The sequence below is a fragment of the Bubalus bubalis genome, chromosome 4, assembly GCF_019923935.1.
Source record: "Bubalus bubalis isolate 160015118507 breed Murrah chromosome 4, NDDB_SH_1, whole genome shotgun sequence".
Classification (NCBI taxonomy): Eukaryota; Metazoa; Chordata; class Mammalia; order Artiodactyla; family Bovidae; genus Bubalus; species Bubalus bubalis.
Genome location: NC_059160.1, coordinates 118,338,667 through 118,358,377, shown reverse-complemented (window position 1 = coordinate 118,358,377; position 19,711 = coordinate 118,338,667). Strand labels below are relative to the sequence as shown.

The 19,711-nt window shown below is 46.5% G+C and overlaps 1 protein-coding gene across 6 annotated transcripts in view; it reads left to right on the top strand.

Moving 5' to 3' along the window:
- The window catches only part of TPH2 (tryptophan hydroxylase 2), a 158,785-nt gene that overhangs the window by 38,714 nt on the left and 100,360 nt on the right, over positions 1-19,711 (top strand). For all 6 annotated transcript variants that reach the window (XM_045165497.1, XM_044941941.2, XM_045165498.1 and 3 more), the window contains exons 6-7: positions 8,224-8,420; positions 14,222-14,357. In XM_045165497.1, the coding sequence (XP_045021432.1) occupies positions 8,224-8,420; positions 14,222-14,357 (333 nt within the window). The remainder of the gene's footprint in view (positions 1-8,223; positions 8,421-14,221; positions 14,358-19,711) is intronic.

Sequence of the window (19,711 nt, the reverse complement as noted above, 5' to 3'; positions counted from 1 at the left end):
ATTAGATCAAAATCAAGATTATTCTTAGAATAATGTTGGAATCATGTCAGTCTCACTTTGCCATATTCTTATGTGCTCTGGATGAGAAGGAGAGAAGGTGAATTACAGATAGCTCCCTGGGAATGAGGCAGAATTCAGGGTATGCCCAGTGAGAAGCGCAGCACACATGTCTCGATTTGAGGAGGAACAGAAACCTCATGCCTTCCTGTTCCAATAATCTTTCTCCAAAGGCTTTGACCAACCCCTCAGAGGAGCTGCTAATTGCTAATGAGTTGCAAAATTGATGGATTTTTACATGTCACCTCTTCTCATTTCCCTTCAGCAGTCCCAGGTGGAAGTGTCCATCACAAGAGAAATGCCTAAGATGGGAAAGGAGAGGAGAGATGAGGCAGAGGTGAAAGGGGCAGCGCTTGAGTAAGTGAGGCATCCCCTGCCCCGAGGAATGTGTAATGAAATAAAATAGAAAATGAGTCCGCCCCTGTTTCTGTTAATACCAGATTCACCCATCCCCCCTTAAACAATTCTCAGTTTCTCTTCTGCTCTGTTTAGTCCTTGCCACAGAGGAAATCCATCTGTTTCCCGAGAACACAGCCTGCATCATGATTCAGCCAGCCTTGCCATCCTGAGGTGATTACTGTCAGTTGCAGCCTGTCACATCTTCCTCCACTGAGTAGGGGAATTGCTTCTTGACCCCAGAGTTCCTCTAAAGATAACACAAGCAGAGAAACTGCATTTCCTATTGGGAATTTTAGCAGCAGGGACTCCAGGAGGTAGCCAGGCTGGACCGCCATAATCAAATGTTTTCCAATCCCCCAAATTAAAAAATTTTTTATACATATATGTATAAGAAAAGGAGCTTACTGTTGGACCTGGTGGAGGAGATCAGACAAATAGTTAAAACAAAAGCTTATTCATCTGGCTGTAGGGAGAACTTCCGTAACTTCAGCCTCAGTGGGGGTGGATGTTCCTGGATTTCAGTGTAAAAGTGTGGTTGTTAAGCAGCATTGTTTTAACAAGCTCAGGACTTACAGAGAATAACCCTGTGCATGTGTGCTAAGTCACTTCAATTGTGTCTGACTCTGCGACCCTATGGGCTGGAGTCCAGGCCCCTCTGTCCATGGGATTCTCCAGGCAAGGATACTGGGAGGTTGCCGTGCCTGCCTCCAGGGGATCTTCCTGACCCAGGCATCGAACCTATGTCTCTTATGTCCCCTGAACTGGCAGGTGGGTTCTCTACCACTAGCGCCACCTGGGAAACCCTAGTTCTATCTGTACCTGCCTCCAGTTAGGTTTGTCTATGTACTTTCCACCCTCTCCTCTCTGTAAGGAACAGATTTTTCAGAATCATCACCCTGCCTCTAGAAAAAGTGGGATTTTACTGTCCAGGCAGAAGGATGCCTCCCACAGCCTTCCGTATTTCCCAAGGAAGTTCTCAGTCATCTCTGAGTCACATATGGTACCAGGAAGTTTTTCCTGTCGTCAAGCTAAATCCTGATGGTGAAGGTTCTGGTCCTTTTCCTCACACTGTCCTGGCTGAGCGATGGTTCCCTATCGTGTTTGTAACATCTTAGTTGGCCATTCTTTGGCAAGAGGGCAGAATCCGCGATGAGTGGTAATTACTGAAAGTCACATCTGTGTTTCTCTAGTGACTTAGGAATCTATGAGCAATAATTTTGGTGGTTGTTTAGAATTCTGGAATCGCAACTAATTCCATAGAAGTGGAGGAGACTCCCTAGAGATCTAATTATAATATTCACTTGTAATTAGTTTGTTGAGGTGTCTCATCTTGTTGGGTTTTATACCGATGTAAATGTAAAATGATTTTATTTTCCCCACTCACTGCTTTCAACTGTATCGTGTTGAATCCTACTTTCCTGCTGGGAAGCAAGTTCCTTAGCAACATCTAATTTCCTGTCATTTTCAATTATTAGAATAGTCTTACCAGGGTATTTAAGACCTAGGCCCATTCATTTAAAAAGAGCTTAATCTCAAATTTGGTTCAAAGTGTATTCTCCTCCTCAGTTCTTTGGGGGGTGTGTGTGTGTGTGTGTGTGTGTGTGTGTGTGTGTGTATGGTTTGGAGATATCTTTCCTTCTCTTCTCTCTTCTAGGACTTGGTTCCTCTGGAGTTGGGCACTGGGAGGAGGGAGAGAGGAGGCTGAGGGCGTTTTGTAGGGTTGTTCGAATGTCAGGGGTGGGCAGGTCGCAGGCCTCTTGCACCCTGGTTTGGAAAGGTTCTTTCTGATGAGGTGGTCTGTACTGCGTCTGAGTTTGGGCACCCCTCCCGCATGCACCTGGCTGTTAGTGCCGCCTCGTCAGGGCTGAGGGGAGCCCTGGAGCCCCCCTCTGTCCCCTGAGAGCTGAGCAGCACTGCTGGAGTGGGGCTGCCCATCTTCCTGGCGGGCACAGCACGTGGGTCCTGTGGTGGCTTCTAGCCGTCACCGGGCACCACGCCCACGTTCCCATGAACCTCAGGTTTAGAGGACGCCTGTCCAGGGTGCGCTCATCCTCCCCGGAACACACCACATTCTGGGGCCTCCAGACACTCTCTGGGGCCATCTCTACCAATCCGTTCTTTTGTTTCTTCTGTTTTAAAATGTTACTATTTATCTGTTTTGCCTGTGCTGGTCTTCGGCTGCACGGGCGCCTTCTCCAGCTGTGGCGGGCAGGAGCTCCTCTCCGGTCCAGGCTTCTCACTGCAGAGGCTTCTTCTGTCGCAGAGCATGCGCTCTGGGCCACACTGGCTTTAGTCATGTGGCTCATGGGTTCAGTCGTTGTGGCGCGTGGGGTTTGTTGTTCTATGGCATGTGGGATCTTCCCCAACCAAGGATCAAACCAGTGTCTCCTGCACTGCGAGTTGGGTTCTTAATCACTGGACCCCCAGGGAAGCCCTCTACTGTCCATTCTGGTGATAGCACCAGGGAGGGCATGGATATTCTGCTCCGCAAGCGTCCAGATGGGAAAAAAGAGGCCAGACCCTACCTCTTGAGGGCTCTGCAGGCCTTATAAATGATTCTGTGGCCCAGACTGCCCTCTCCCCTTAGAGAAGGAGAAAGAGCAGGGATTTCCCCTCCAACACTGGCCTCCTTTGCAGTCATGCGTGTCTGTCTCCCTGTTAGACTGGTGGGTGAGGTTTGGTGAGGCAGGAAGGTTGGTATGAGAGGGGTTTGCTGGTGGGAGAGCCATTTCCGCTCCTCCTACCAAGCCCTGCAGGGAGGTCGTCGGCGCCAGTTGCTGGGAGCTCTCTCTAGAATGTGGACTGCTTCAGGACTTCAGCTGTGGGAGAGCAGAGTTTTAGGACGCGGGGATGTGATGCCTATTACGTGTGTGTTATGACGTGTACCCAAGGATAGATGCATAGTGATATGTGGGTATATGTCCTAGGCCCTAGAAAGATCGGGACACGACTCTGTCATGCTCATACATAATTCACAAAAGGCCTACAATCCCATGACAAGTACAGAGAAATGTAGCACATTCCAATTTTTCTCATGACTACCATTTTTATTTTTCTAAATGTCAAATCTCAAAGTTTAAAAAAAAATATGTGGGTGCCCCTGCATTCCTGGTGCCCCCAGCGCTAGCTGGCAGCCTCCCTGACAAGGTCACATGAGTGAATCAATAAGACAGGACTTTGTGGGATCTACAGACACATGCTGCTACTGTGATAACATATGAGACTTTCTATATTTAAGTATGGATACCTATAAGCCTTATTTTAATTTGGTATGTAGAAATAAGCTGGTACCTGGAATAAATTCTTTATTTCATAGGTGTATGCTAATCGGTTAAGACCACAGCCAGTCTTTAACCTGCCAGACTTGAGTTTTAAGCTTGGTCCCATGATTTTAGCCAAATGACTTGGCTTCTCTGAGCCTTAGTATCCTTATCTTTAAAGTGTGTGTGGGGGTCTGCTTCAATGAAGTTGTGAGAATCAAATGGACTAAGTTAAATAAAAAGGCTGAACTTAAAAAAACTGGCCATAGGAAGCTCTCAAAAATGAGCTATTTTTATATACCTGTATTAACTACATAGAAAAATGGGAAATGTCTTTTATTTTGTCTGTTTTAGGGATATTTTTAACAAAAAATAAATGGGTAAAACAATGGCACCCCACTCCAGTACTCTCGCCTGCAAAATCCCATGGATGGAGGAGCCTGGTGGGCTGCAGTCCATGGGGTCGCTAAGAGTCAGACATGACTGAGCGACTTCACTTTCACTTTTCCTTTCATGCATTGGAGAAGGAAATGGCAACCCACTCCAGTGTTCTTGCCTGAAGAATCCCAGGAATGGGGGAGCCTGGTGGGCTGCCATCTCTGGGGTCGCACAGAGTTGGACACGACTGAAGCAACTTAGAAGTAGCAGCCTTTACTTGGTGTGAAGCTGATATTTAAACATTTACCTTAAATAGTTACCCAGGATGAAAGGGTCAGAGCAGGGTAAGAAATTTCTTTCTACGATCAGTGAGAATTGCCTCTTCGGGGAAGCAGCAGAGCACTCCACCAGCCATTCACTCAGAGAGCAGCCTCATTAGTTACCCAGGCAGGACAGACAAGTGGGGACAGATGAGACTCTGTGTGACCGTCTGTACCCCCAAGATTGTGATGCTGGAAATTCATTAGTAAGTAACAGAGAGTAATACAGATAGTCCTCAACTTAATGATGATTCCACCTCAATATGGTATGAAAGTGAAATGCATTCAGGAGAAACTGTCCTTTGAATTTTGATCTTTTTTCTCAATGTGGTATGCAGAGAAATTCTCATGATGTTGGGCTGTGGCAGGGAGCCACAGTCAGCCACCTGATTCCGAAGCCAGGTACCATTCTATTTTTCACTTTCAGTACCGTATTCCATAAGTTGCATGAGATACTCACCACTTTATTATAAAACAGATTTTGTGTTAGATGATTTTGCCCACGTGTAGGCCAATAATGTAAGTGTTCTGAGCACATTTAACATAGGCTAGACTAAGCCATTGGAGAAGGAAATGGCAACCCACTCCAGTGTTCTTGCCTGGAGAATCCCAGGGACAGGGGAGCCTGATGAGCTGCCATCTATGGGGTTGCACAGAGTCAGACACGACTGAAGCGACTTAGCAGCAGCAGCAGCAGCAGACTAAGCCATCACGTTGGGTAGCTTAGGTGTCTTAAAGGGGTTTGTGACAGCGATATTTTCGATTTGTCATGATTAACCCACTGTAAGTGGAGGAGGGTCTGTATCGCCCTTTCTCTCTACCCCAGCTCACACTTGTCTGTCTTCTACTTCCTGTTGGCTACAGTCAGTTCCCCTTTGAAATGCTGCATGTTTGCAGATTGATGTCGAAGGGAAAAGTTTGACCTCACGATTCTTTTCAAATGGCTTCTCAATATTTCATGTGTTGTTTCAGCCTCATCGCTTTCTACCTTCTGATTTGCCCAGCCCTTATGAGCGTTATCGTCTTCCCTGCCTTAGATTGATTGTGTTGAATTTTCTAGTACCAGAGGCAGATCGCTTATATTTTTATTTCCTTACATCCTTTCTATTTTTACTCTTCATTTCAAGCTTTCTTCTAATTCATCACGATGCTAATTTTTAGCAGTCTTAATCTTCACAGCAAATATTTGCCAGGTTGTAATTTTTTATTTATTATCAACAATCAAATTCAAACAAGGCTAATCGTGTTCTAATTTGGTTTGTCATAAGCCCTAGTCTTGGTACTTAGAGAAAATAAATGTTAATTTCTGGGTTTTTCTTCAGTATGTGTTATTCATTCATCCTTCACGTACTGCCGTTAGTTTTTTAAAAATAAAAATAATTTGGGATGATGGGAAGCACATTTGAACCTGAACCTTAGAAAGCATTTTGGTAAGAACTTTTGAAGTCTGTAGAGTGGGAGCAGGATCTGCTGTGAGCCTGCTCTGATTACTGTTCCCCACCCCTTTGCGCTGCCCCAGGGGTTCTTCTGAGTGACCACAGCGTGGAGCAGCTTGAGGGGCAGTGGCTGCCTGTGCCTGCGCTCCTGGGGGGCTGCTGTGCAGGCTGGTTTATGAGCTCACAGAGAGAGACTCCCTAGCCTTATGCGTGTGTGTGTTGGACTTCCATACGCTGTGTGGGTCTTTGCTGACTGCGGGGTAGAACCTGTGACAAGTGGCTGGGGATGGCGGTCAGGGGATGTGGCTGGTAACTGTTGAACATGTCATGAGGAGTTTTCTCCAAGCCCAACTTCACTTTCAGAATAGGTTTCGTAATCAGAGGCTAAATTCAGATTCTGCTTCCTCAAGCAATAGTTTTCGAAAGTACATGTCCCTATTCTCCACTTCCTTCTGGCTCGCGTGGCCTCAGGAGCTCTGGTCTCTGCTCGTGGCTGCCATCTGCCGTTTTTGTTGTTGTTTCAGTTGAGAAGTCGTGTCCGACTCCTTGTGACCTCATGGACTGCAGCACACCAGGCTCCTCTGTCCTCTACTGTCTCCTGGAGTTTGCTCAAATTAATGTCCAGTCAGTGATGCTATGTAACCATCTCATCCTCTGCTGCCCCCTTCTCCTTCCGTCTGTTATTAGAAGAGCATTTTTAAACTCAACTTTCTGTCAGGGAACCTGCACATCCTGCTTGGCCAACATTCTCACCTTAAGTTGTGCCTCCTCCAGGAAGCTCTCCCTGACCACTCTCGTCCAGGGCTGCCTCTCAGTGTTCCAAACCAGACGTCAGCTCCCTATGACTTATGGAATCCAAGTTCTATTAGAACATAGCTACATTCTTGTGTTTACATCTTATCTGTGGCTGTCTTCAAGATATTGAAAGGTTGTTGTTGAATCACGCGAATACACCGGGATTCTTGGCCCCCGGAGGAGAAGAATTCAATCCGGGGCCAGAGACGAGGCTTGATCGCTCAGAGCTTTTGTGTAATAAAGTTTTATTAAAGTATAAAGGACATAGAGAAAGCTTCTGACATAGGCATCAGAAGGGGGCAGAAAGAGTACCCCCCTTGCTAGTCTTCAGCTGGATGTTATATAGTCACTAGCAGTCTGTTAATGAAAGAAAGGAATGTCTTATAATTCAGAATAGCACCAGGCCCCTCGCCCATAAGATGCATTTTGGGATAATCTTGGCACCAAAGGGTTTATCTTGGGCCATAAAATAATTAACTTGAATCTTAAAGAAGGGCAGACCACCATACAAATAGTTTCATTTACATAGATTAGGGGAATAATATCTGAGTATAACATACTGGTTTGTCAAGTAGGTTTTGGGCCAAGAGGCGGAACCAACTTGGAGACAGAGTTTGGGGTAAAGGCGTAGTACATTAGCATAGCTTAAGACAAACATTTCCATAAGAAAAAGGCATTGGTTATCTCTAGGCTCAAGAATAGCTAACTTCAGGAGAAACCAGGTGTCATTATGGCAACACAGTATTTTAAGAGAAACCTCTCTTTAAATTTGTATAGAGAAGGAAAAAAATATTGCTAGTTTGTTTCCTCCTGCCGCTTAGGAGAGATAAAAATGTCTGACACTTGCAGGCTATTTCCTCCATTTGGAGACCCTTGGCCTTCCTGCCTGTTACCCTCTCAATATGATGGCAGAAGTGAGCAGTTTTGATAGAGACTGCATGGCATATAAGCCTAAAATACTTACTTTTTTGCTTTTTACAGAAAAAGTTTGCTGTCCTCTCTCCTAACAGGTCTTAATGTGTGCACCCCTTAGCATGATGTCTAATAAATGCTCCCATTTTGCAGTTTGCAAAACTCTTAAATTCCACAGTCCTTTAGTGTTTCCCAGGGTATTGCAAACTGAACAAATAACCTCAAAATTATCCTTGGAGATTGAGGCCAGCTCCCCCAAAGGACAGAGGATCTATGGGCAATTTTATTTTCAAAAAGCAATATCCATGTTTTACTGGTGTCAGGGGATTGCAGACAAAGTCCTCAGAGCACAGTTTTATACCTAAACCAGTTCCTTCAACCCAGAGCTCTTACCTTGTTACGGATCCCAGCATCAGAACAAAAATTTCATCAAGTGTCCAGAAGGATGTGTGAAGACATAACAAATCGTTTATGTGAAAGTTTAAACACAAACACAAACTTAAGAGTGTTAGCATTTGCTTCAAGGACAGAACACTTAGTGGGAGCGTTTGAGACGCTCAGGCATCCCACTCTGCCGCAAGCTGACTCGCATGTGCGCGAGGGCGGGGACGCACGCACATAGAGGCGCGGAGCTAGACTCATGCTTTTCTCCTCTCTGCTGCCTAGCGGTCAGCCTATCCCCAGGGTGGAGTACACGGAGGAAGAGACCAAGACTTGGGGCGTCGTGTTCCGGGAGCTCTCCAAACTCTATCCCACTCACGCCTGCCGGGAGTATTTGAAAAACTTCCCTCTGCTGACGAAACACTGCGGCTACAGGGAGGACAACGTGCCCCAGCTGGAAGACGTCGCGGCGTTTCTGAAAGGTGCGCTCCACACGGGCTCTTTCAGGCTAAGCGTCCTCGTGGGCCTGCCAGGGACACAGCGGGTAGCGATTGCCCTTTTCCCAAACAAGGTAGGACTCCCTCTGCTTTAAAAAGAGAGGGCTGCTCCGACAGTACCTGGGCCACCTGTGGGAAGCAGGTGAACAACCGAACAGTTTATTACACTAGCGCTCACAAGTGAAACCAAGTTTTATACTGGATGAAGAAATATCACGGATAATGTTGAGCACAGTGACTTTCCTCTGGCAGAGAGTCGGTCAGATCACTCAAGTGCTGATGTAAGTCACGCTCAGGGTGGCGGCGGTGGCGGCACGGCAGTGAACACGGGGAGGCGGAGGCACCCGGCACGCGGGCTCTCTCTGTGGCCGCTGTCCTTGCCGACCCTGCTGGGATGGCGACCGGGAAAGCTCTGGGCTCTCGCAGGGCTGGGGGTGGAGGTGAAGCTTCAGCGTGGTCCTGCTGCTTGCTCTGTCCTTCACTGTGGCTGAGTCCTCGGGTTCTGCTCTTCTCTCTCTCTCCCCCGTTTCAAGTACGCCGGCTCTAAAAGCTGAAATCTTGCTGCCCGTTTCCCTCTCTGGAGCTTCCTTCCTCGCCTGCCTTCCCCGTTTCTATCGGGAGTGATTGATTCTTTAGGCTCAGGTGCTAAGGACGCCTGTCGCCTAAGGAGTAGTTTTATTGCTCCAGGCAAAGGGGGCCACAGCACGTCAATGCCCTCAGAACTACGTGTCCCACCCTGGGGGCCTACTGAGGAGTCTGGGAGTGTTCCTTCCAGGAGCAGGCTGTGAGCAGCTCGTGGAAGGTTTTTCTAGTTGGCTGGTGGGGAGGTAATTGCGAGTAGTCTGGGGTGTACGTGCTTGTGGGCAGCACACAGTTAACTTCTTCCACCTGGTGGAGGTTTCAGTTTCTGCAAAACAGCTCAAAGAACACGGCTCACAATATTGTCCATATTCCTTGAGGAAGAATGAAAGGTCCTTGACTTTGTTTAATGGCTGCAGTATTATTATTTTGGCTTGCTTGACTGTTTTCCTTTCTCTTCTTACTTCTCTGATTAAATTTATTCATTGGCAAAGAGTTTTCCACAGACTAAAGGCAGGCAGAGGACACGGATGGGGTCTATTCTGGGAAGGCCTCAGAGAGTCCTGCTCCGTAACACTCTTTCTCTGAAGTCCTACCCACCCTCTTCCCGAGACACTTCATCAGCCTTTGTAGAAGCTTCTTACTCAGCTGTAACAAATTACCACAGGCTTAGTGACTTAACATGAATGTATTATCCTAAAGTTCTGAAGGTTAGAAGTCTAAAATCAAGGTCTTGGCAAGGCTGGATCCCTCTGGAGACTTCTGTTTCCTTCCTTTTCAGCTTCTAGAGTCTATCTGCATACCTTCCCACAGAGCCCCTTCCTCGCCTCACTCTGACCTTTGCTTCCATCACCTACTTGCCTCCTTCTCTGACCCTCCTGCCTGCCTCTCAGAAGCGTGCTTGTGAGTGACCCCACCGGGATAATCTGGGCTGATGGCCCCAGCGCAAGACCCTTACCTTAATTACATGAGTAAAGTTCATTTTGCCATCTAAGGGAATGTACTCCCAGGCCCAGGGCATCAGAGCAGGGGCTTATGGGAAGGGCCTAACTGGAGCTGAGCTTGCCCCAGTCTGAGGGCCTGCCACTGCTAGCTTGCGCCCCGTACTGAGCCTGTCCTTTTCCTTCCATCCAGTGCCACACTCGCACTGAGGCCTCATCGTTGCATCCCTGACAGCAGTCTCTCCTCCCCTCTCCTCTTCTGTCCATAGCTCCCAGGTGAAGCTCCCTAGAGAGTTCCTTTGTTCCTGGCATCTGTGCTCAGAAGCTATCAGTGGCTTCCCCTTGATTTTACTGAGTTGGTAAACTTTTAATTTTTTTTGGTAAGAGTCCAGATGGACAGTAAATGTTTTAGGTTGTGTGGGCCAGGAGCCAAAATTGAGGCTATTAGTACATACTTATATCACTGTTTGGGAGAAGGCAATGGCAACCCACTCTAGTACTCTTGCCTGGAAAATCCCATGGATGGAGGAGCCTGGTGGGCTGCAGTCCATGGGGTCGCTAAGAGTCAGACACGACTGAGCGAGTTCATTTCCACTTTTCACTTTCATGCACTGGAGAAGGAAATGGCAACCCACTCCAGTGTTCTTGCCCGGAGAATCCCAGGGACGGGGGAGCCTGGTGGGCTGCTGTCTAGGGGGTCACACAGAGTCGGACACAACTGACATGACTTAGCAGCAGCAGCATATCACTGTTTAAACGTGAACATTTGAAAAGGCAGAAACTATTCTTAGCTCACAGGTGTATACGAACAGGCAGCAACCTGGGTTTGGACTACAGACCATAGTTTGCTGGCCTCTGCTTTATAACAGAGGCAAGCTCTTGGCTGCTCATCCTCAGCTCACGGCCCTGACCCAGGGTGTCTCCTGCACAAACCCTTTGTTCTAGCTATGGGTCTTCATATCATTACTTAGGCTCTGTGACTTGCTAGCATAGTTGTCCCTTGTTGTTCAGTTGCCAAATTGTATCTGACTTTGCAAACCCATGGACTGTAGTGTGCCAGGCTTCCCTGGTTGTCACCATCTCCTGGAGTTTGCCCAAGTTCGTGTCCATTGAATCAGTGGTGCCGTCCCACCATCTCATCCTCTGTCACCCTCTTCTTCTGCCTTCCCAGCATCAAGGTCTGTTCCAATGAGTCGGCTCTTTGCATCATGTGACCGAAGTATTGGAGCTTCAGCGTTATCCCTTCCAATGAGTACTCAGGGTTGCTTTCCTTTAGGATGGACTGTTTGACCTCCTTGCTGTCCCAGGGACCCTCAGGAGTCTTCTCCAGCACCACCGTCATCCCTCCACCTACTCAAATTCTTTGTGTTCCTCAAGACTTGGAGCAAGTCCTGGATTCTCTCTAAATCCTGATCGTAACAGCCACTGTGACCTCTCCCTTTCCCAATTTCATCCCAGATCATGTGTGTATCAGGGGAAAGGCAGGCATGGCCTGACAGCGGGTCCCCTGGGAACCACCCTTAGCGTGATGGGAGGGCCCTGGGCATGGTTGCCATCCATGGCATTTGTTACTGAAAGAGATTAAGAACCGCTGATCAGTATCACTCAATTAGCCCCTAATTATGTGATACCTTATGCTGGTTTTAACTAGATTCCATGCTACCTGATGGCCCCGCCTCTGGCTTGCCTCTCTTTGTTTCCCATGGAGTTATGTATTATATATTTACCATGGGCTTGATTACTCCTATGAGGATTGCTTTTTACTGCTTTGTTTCTCAAACCCCAGTAATTACATTACCATCTTAATATTTTCCATATCTGTTACCTAATTTAATATTTTTATGAGAGGCAGTATGGTACAGAACAGATTCTGGATGCAGAATGCCTGGGGTTGAGGCCCGGCTCCACCAGTTCCTGGCTATGTGACCTTAGATGGATGAATTGCCTTAACTTCTCTTTGCCTCCATTTCCTGTCTGCAGACAGAGATCATAATTTTATCTACTTTACAAGGTTGGGAGGGGAAACTAACAATGTGTGCCTAAAGTTGTTGCTGGGTACACATTAAGCGTACCAGAGTTTCAGTTATGATCGCTACTATTATTGCTGTTGTTTTTCACCACCCTTGCTGAACTGGGTGTCCTGGGTACTCAGTTTGCATCATTCATTGGTAAACAGCAAGCACAATATAAGTTGTGTGTATTTTTATTTCTTTTAGTTGACCACTTTTAAAATACCAGATTTTAAAAAGAAACTTCTTAAGCAATGGTATTCACAAAGTCAAAGTTCTTGATGTGATAGATACACATTTTAAAATTTATAAGAAAATAAAATATACAGCTATTAAAGAATGGCCTCTTGTACCCCACATGTGGGATACTGGCATAGAATACAAAAAGAAGAAAATACACACTTATCTTTTTGATTTTCAGTGGGGAATAATGAATCTACCTGGAAACTTTTGGAATGACCTTAATATTGTTAGAATCATAGGCATGAGGATATCTGAGAATAGGGTTATTTCCCTGTAGGTACCCAGGATCCCAGGGTGGACTTGTTTTATACACTTAATTGGTTTTTATCTTTAAAACTATTTCTAACCATTCAAAGGTGCTTTCCCAATGAACTGAGGTTTTCAAAATGGGAGCCTTTACAGTGCTGGTATCAGAGAGAAGAGCCCTCCTGTCGTTTTTTTGTGGGGTCTGATGAGCAGGAAGCATGAGGCAGTCTTTAACTGGGTTAGCCATCTAGTGTGATTTTCATAGATTTTATTGTATTCTGCTTATTTTGTTTTTGTCCTCTTACCACAAACCAATAGAGCAGGTAGAGCTTTAGTGTATCTTTCAAATTTTCACAATTAATATAATTGTTTTCATAATATCAAAGAAATGGAATAGGACAATGGAGAATGAAGGGGTTAGGGGGCTGCTGTTGTTCAGTAGCCTGATCGTGTCCAGCGCTTTCTGACGCTGTGGACTGCAGCACGCCAGGCTTCCCTGTCCCTCACCATCTCCAGGAGCCTGTCCAAACTCATGTCTGTTGAGTCATTGGTGCCATCCGACCATCTCATCCTCTGTCGCCCCCTTCTCCTCCTGCCTTCAATCTTTTCCAGCATCAGGGTCTTTTCCAGAGTCAGTTCTTCACATCAGGTGGCCAAAGTTTTGGGGATTCAGCTTCAGCATCAGTCCTTCCAATGAGTATTCAGGGTTGATTTCCTTTAGGATTGACTAGCTTGATCTTCTTGCAGTCCAAAGGACTCTCAAGAGTCTTCTCCAGCACCACAGTTCAAAAGCATCAATTCTTTGACACTCAGTCTTCTTTACGGTCCAGCTCTCAAATCCGTACATGACTGCTAGAAAAACCATAGGTTTGACTATCAACAAAAAGCTGTAGTGTGAACCAGTTCCATAGTGCTAGTCAACAGGCTAAATTCGCAGTGTGTTCACTGACCACATACACACAGAAAGTATTCTTATCTAGGTGTGTCTTTAGAAAGATATCAAGTGATACATGGTAAGCATCACTATATTTTATTTATGTTTTTTAGCAGCTTCATTGAGGTATAGTTTACATAAAATAAAATTTACCCTTTGTAACTGTACAAGTCAGTGATGTTAGTAAATTTATAGAATTGTAGCCATTACAACAATTCAGTTTTACAACATTTCTATCACTACAGAAAGTTTTCTTTTGCTCCTTTATAATCAATCCTTGTTCCTATCCTTAGCCCTAGGAAACCACCGATTCGCTTTCTGTCTATAGGTTTTCCTTGTTTGGGCATCACGTAAATAGAAGCACAAAATGTGTAGCAATCTTTCACAATCTGATGTCTTTTAAAATAATTTATTTCTTATCAAGGCCACATTGGTTTGGAATATTAGATAAGTTTCGTGTGTACAACCTTACATTTCGGTTTCTGTGTGCAGTCTAGTGTGCTCACCACCAAAAGTTTACATTGTAGTCTTCTGTGCATTTGAGCTTTCTTATCCTAATTTGGTCTCTGAATTTAAATCCTATTTTTTTTTACCTTTCTTTCCATTTTAATGGATGTCTTGTTCCCCTGGAAACCATCATTCGTGAGTATATTTTAGTTATCAGAAGCCACAAATGTGATAGCTGTTAACAGTGTATGTCACTCAATTGTCAAGAGTTTTAGAACCTTGATTACATTGTTTCTGGAACGTCCTTAAAAATAATAGGAAGCCCTGCTTGGGCCGTCAAGTCCTGTCGCCTTAGTACTTAGTTGACTCTTTCTGTTACCTCTTCAGAAAGATCTGGCTTCACGGTGAGGCCAGTGGCCGGATACCTGAGCCCTCGGGACTTCCTGGCGGGACTGGCCTACAGAGTGTTCCACTGCACTCAGTACGTCCGCCACGGCTCGGACCCCCTCTACACCCCGGAGCCGTGAGTACTCGCACTGGAAGCCTGGGTGGGGCGGAGACCACCACACTGGGACGGCGGTCAGCGCCCACTTTATTTGAGAGGAATGGGGTCCAGGAACCCTAAAGACCACTGTTCCTCGGGCCACCAAGCTGATCACTTTGCTTGTGATGCTGTTTTACCTGAATAGTCTTGTGATTAATGGACTGTCAAGGTCTTCGCTAGGGAGCAGAGAGCCTCGGAGGTTCAGGCAGTAAAGTAGCTGATGACAGCGGAAGTGCCAGGGCTCAGAGCTGAGTCTCTGAAGCGCCCCCCCACCCCGCCCCGCCCCAGGGGACCGGACGCTCACTGATAGGTGGGTCCCAGTAGGGTCACTACATGGTTTTTATTTTTTATGTTTTATTTTTAGTTCCTTTCAGCTGCCCTGAAAATGTTTTCAGGGTAAACAAAGGTTACTTATAGGACTCCAGACATTTGGGAAAGAAACACTTGTTAGAGTGGATGAGTGCTCAAAGAATTGCTGTTAGAGTTGGATAGGCAATCTCTAAATCTAGCCCAGAGGGTTTACAAATGGCCCTGTTTACAAATAGCAGGCACTTTGTTAGCTCTGTTTGAATAACCGGCCCTCCTGAGACCTGTGGTAGCGTGCCAATAGGTATGCAGAGAGAGAGAGGCCAAAGAAATGAGATTTTAGCCACAGAGGTCTATAGAATTGGGGGAATAATGTGTTATATTTTTACCAAAGTACTTGCTGCCAATTCATTCAGCAAACATTTATGTGCAATGCTAGCAGGGAGGTGCAGCGGATTCAAAGATGAATAAAATATAGCAGCTGCTTTTTTTTTTTTTTAAAGCCTCTGACTTTTCTGGCAGGAGAGATAGAAACATAAACAATTATGAAACAGTGTGGTGAGGGGGTATATGGGCAGAGTGTCAGAGGAGCAAAGAGGAGGGAGCAGTCCTAACAGGCTTTTCAGAGGAAATGTAAGATGAGTAGGGGTCTAGAAGGGTGGACAGGAATTTCTCTTTGGATAAGCAAAGTGGGGTGAGGGGGAAGCTTTCAAGTCAAGGAAACAACCAGTGCAAAGATGTGGAGGCAGGGAGAGGCAGAAATGAGCAAGGCTGATTACTTCAGAGTGGTCAGAGCGCAGGCATGTGTTAGGGGTGAAATGATTCTTCTGTTCACAGTTTTGTTGTTCAGTCGCTCAGTCCAACTCTTTGCGTCCCCATGGACTGCAGTACAGGGAAGCCTGTACTTCACCATCTCCCAGAATTTGCTCAAACTCATGTCCTCTTAGTGGATGATCCCAGCCAACTATCTCATCCTCTGCCACCCTCTTCTCCTTTTACCTTCAGTCTTTCCCAGCATCAGGGTCTTTTCCAATGAGTCGGCTCTTCATATCAGGTGGCCAAAGTATTGGAGTTTCAGCTTCAACATCAGTCCTTCCAATGAATATTCAGGGTTGCTTTCCTTGAGGATGGATAGGATCGACTGGTGCACAATGTATACAGTCATTTGTCAAAATAGGGCATTTGGACTTAATTCTGTAGGCAGCAGGGAGCTATCCAAGGCTCCTCAGCATGATGAAGTCATCGTGTTTAAAGAAGCTGATGGGGGTGAGGGCTGGGACACATGGAGCATGAACTCGCCGGGAGACTGGTGGGAGGTCCCATTCCAGGGAAGGAAGACGGTGTGTAAGGCATCAGTAGGACAGCAGGAGAGGACACCTGCGTGAAACGCGTCGTTAAGATGGAATTTACAGTATTTGCAACTGTAATGAGTGTGAGACGGTCCCTAAGGCGGTGCTCAGGCTTTTAGATTGGGAAGCCGGATGGGTAGTTGTTTCTAATAATACTGGAAAATATCAGAAGGGGCTTAGGCTTGGAGGAAAGAGGGAAGGAAAGAGGGAAACAAGAGGGGGATTTGAATTTGGAGCATCCTGTCTTGGAGAGGCCCATGGAAGGGACCTCCAGACGGAGGAGCTCCTGGTGGTTGGGAGTCAGAGCTGAGAGCTCAGAAGTGAATTTTAGCTCCCACTGTTGATCTTGGTGTTCTCTTCTTTCACAACTCCCCCAACCACACAACAAGAGGATGCTAAATGAAAGCATGGGAACTTGAGATTCGCCAACTTGGGATTGTTTGTACAGGCTCATTTTTGTGAGTTTTATTTATTTTTAAAGTTAAAATTTCTTTTTTTTTTTTTTTTTAGCCAAGCCACATAGCATGTGGATCTTAGTTCCCTGAGCAGGGATTGAACCTGCACACTTGCATTGGAAGCTCGTGGTCTTAACCGCTGGCCCACGAGGAAAGTCCCCTTTTCTGTGGGGTTTATATCATTCGTTTGTCTCTTAAATGATGATGATGATTTATGTGTAGGTGATGCATGTCCACGATCCAGCATTCAGAGCTTACAGAAGGGCCCACTGTGAACAGTGACTGTTTCCCTTCCTCTGCTCCTTGACACCCTCTGCGTCCTCCCCAGCAGCAACCACCGCTGCCGCTTTCCACTGCGTCCTTCCAGGAGCACACTGTGCAGACACAGCGCTCTGTAACGATCCCTTCAATCCGCACGTCTTGCAGAGTCCCAGGTCTCTTCCCAGCCCCATGCTGTAGTCTGAATCTATGAAATTCTGTTTCCTGCCTGTCAAGCGAGTGTATACTCGGTTCTGTCTTGTCACAACAGAAATTTGGAGCGACGGACATTAAAACCCTCGGCGCGTCACAGCTCTCGGGTCTTGGACAGACTGTGTTATAGCTGTTAGACAAATTAGTGTTACAGCTCTATTTTATTTGGATAATAGCAAGAGAATCCATCCTTGAGATGTTAGGGCATGCCGACTCAAAGATGCGAAAAGAAGAGAGTGGGGCAGCATGCCAGCATGTGGGTGGGGCGGGGGTTGGGGTTTTGGGGGTGGGTGGGAGGGAGGGAGAGGGAGAGAGAGCCCTTTGGCTCCTCTTTTTATGTTTTTCCCTTCCCATGGGCCTGCCCTATGCAAATTGGGCTTAGCCAGGAGTGCTGTTTATTCTATCTGGAGTCCTCACTCTGGTCCTTGGACCTTCCTTTATTCTATTTTCGCGGGCCTTTCCCTTCCTTGTCTTTTAGCCACGGCCATTCTGGACTCCTGTTTCCTATTCTAACTACCTGACACTGCCCAAGCTCTTTCACAGGCATTGTCTTTTAAATGCAATCCCGTTTCCTCAACTGAGAACCAGCAAGAGGGCAGTTTCTCCATTTTGCGGAGTTCAACGTGACTCCTGTGTTTGGTGCTTGTACCCTGCTTCCAAATAACTGCTTCTAGCTGCTGAACTGTTGTGGCGGAGGCAGTGCTAATGAGACGAAGGTGAGCCCCGAAGACGCAGCTAGCAAAGAGAACGAAAGCAGCAAAAATATGTTATCTGAAAAAAAGCTTTATTTTCCTTTTTGGTCTGGGTAGAATGTACTTTGATATCCCCACTCCCAATACATTATTGGGCTTCAAGCATGGCTTGTTTTACCATTTTACATTTTAAAACTCCAGTGTCTCTAAGCCCGCCAGGAACTGGGACTTGAATTTAAAATGGCAACAGCAGTTTGGGTTTGTCCCCTGGGGAGTGTTCTGGCCTGGGGGGCAGTAGAGGAGAGAATCCTGGAGAATCAGCAACTCCTGCTCAGGAAGAGGAGGGAGGAGCTGCTTTTCTATGCATTCCTACTTGGACTGAAAGGTCACTGATTCTGCCCAAAGGGAGGTGGTGTTCTGGCTCTTTCTCCCTTGGAGCACTGCCCCAGGCAGGGATTCTGCACCTCGTTGATCAGCCTGCTTTGATCAGCAAGCACCTTTGTCACTAATCGAGTATTGAAGTTTACAAATGATTTCCTTAAAAAAAATCAATTGGGTCAAATTCAAGGTTATTGCAGTAATAGTGTCCTTCTCACCCCGTGGAACAAGGGAAAGAAGCCGAGCTCCAAGTTGCATGGGTGTGTTAGCATCACACCTGCTGGTGGGGGCAGGACAAAATGTGAGAAGCCCCACAATCTCCTGGTCTCCTCTTTGCCTCTCTGGGGAGTCCCTGTGGGCTGTGTCATCTTGTACCCTCTGGCCATATCATCTTTTAGAACAGGGTTTCTTAACCTTAGCAGTATTGATATTTTGACCTGAATAATGCTTTGTTATAGGCGGTTGTCCTGTGTATTGTAGAATGTTTAGCAACATCCCTTGCCTCTACCCGCTAAATGTCAAGCGTAGGCTCCCACCCCTGCCAGATGTGACAACCGAAGTTGTCTCCAGACATTGCCAGATGTCCCCAGGGGGCAGCATCTTCCCCAGTGGGAGCCACTGTTTGAGAAGGAGATATTTGACAGGTCATGTTAACATGGCTACTCTGTCTGACAATTACTGTAGGCTTTGTTCCCTTTTTATTTTTTTATTTTTTTTTTTGTTCCCTTTTTAAAACACCAATGTGAGTATAGCATTCTCATGTTTAACCTCTGTCGGCTCCCTGTTACACATTCAGGGGGAAAATGTCTGAGATCATCAAATCACATCTTCTGTCTCTCTTTCTGCCCTTTCTGAAACCTTATGCTCCAGCCACACTGGACTTCTCACCATCCTGGGGCCCTGCTGGCTCTTGCCTTCATCTCTTTGCACAGGTGGTTCATTGGCCCTGGAATGATTCTTGTGAGATCATTTTAAGTCTCAGGATTAAAACTCAATTGCACCCTTTTCTGTGAAGACTTTCCCAGGCAGTACTGGATATTCCTGTAGCATTTGCCTTACTTCTATTTCAGCACTTAGAGCACTGCATGGTAATTATTTGTTCATGTGTCAGTCTCCTTCATCAGACTGTAATTAACTCAAGGCCAGCTGGCAGAGGCAACAGAGGAACAAGAAGATCCAGACTGAGTTTGGAGTGGATCCCCAAACCTGGCGTATAGAGTGAAAACTGAGGCCAAAGTGGGCTGGAGCCGCGAATGCCGCTGCTACCAGGAGGTGCCCGATTAGGGAGACATATGCAGAGTGCCAGGCTCTGTGTGAGATCTGTGGAGAGAGGGGCCCAGGGGAGGCCTGGCGGTGCCCCGTGTGCAGAGAGTGCCTCCCCCTGCAGGGCTGCAGATCCTCCACTCCCTCCCGCAGCTTCACTCTGATTTCAGGAACTGTAGCTGGACTCCCCTCCATCAATAAGTCATTTTTATATAGTCAGTGTCTTCAGGTAAACTCATGAACCATTAATGGGGGAATTTTAGACATCAGTTGAAGCTTTGAAGGTAGCCCATTTGGACCATTTGGAAGCGTCTTCTGTCTAAATCACACCCAGGACGGGCAGCCTGTTCTGTTCATTGGTTTTGCTTTGAGAATGTACATTGTTTCGAATGATAAAACTGGTTGTTCACTGTGAAGCT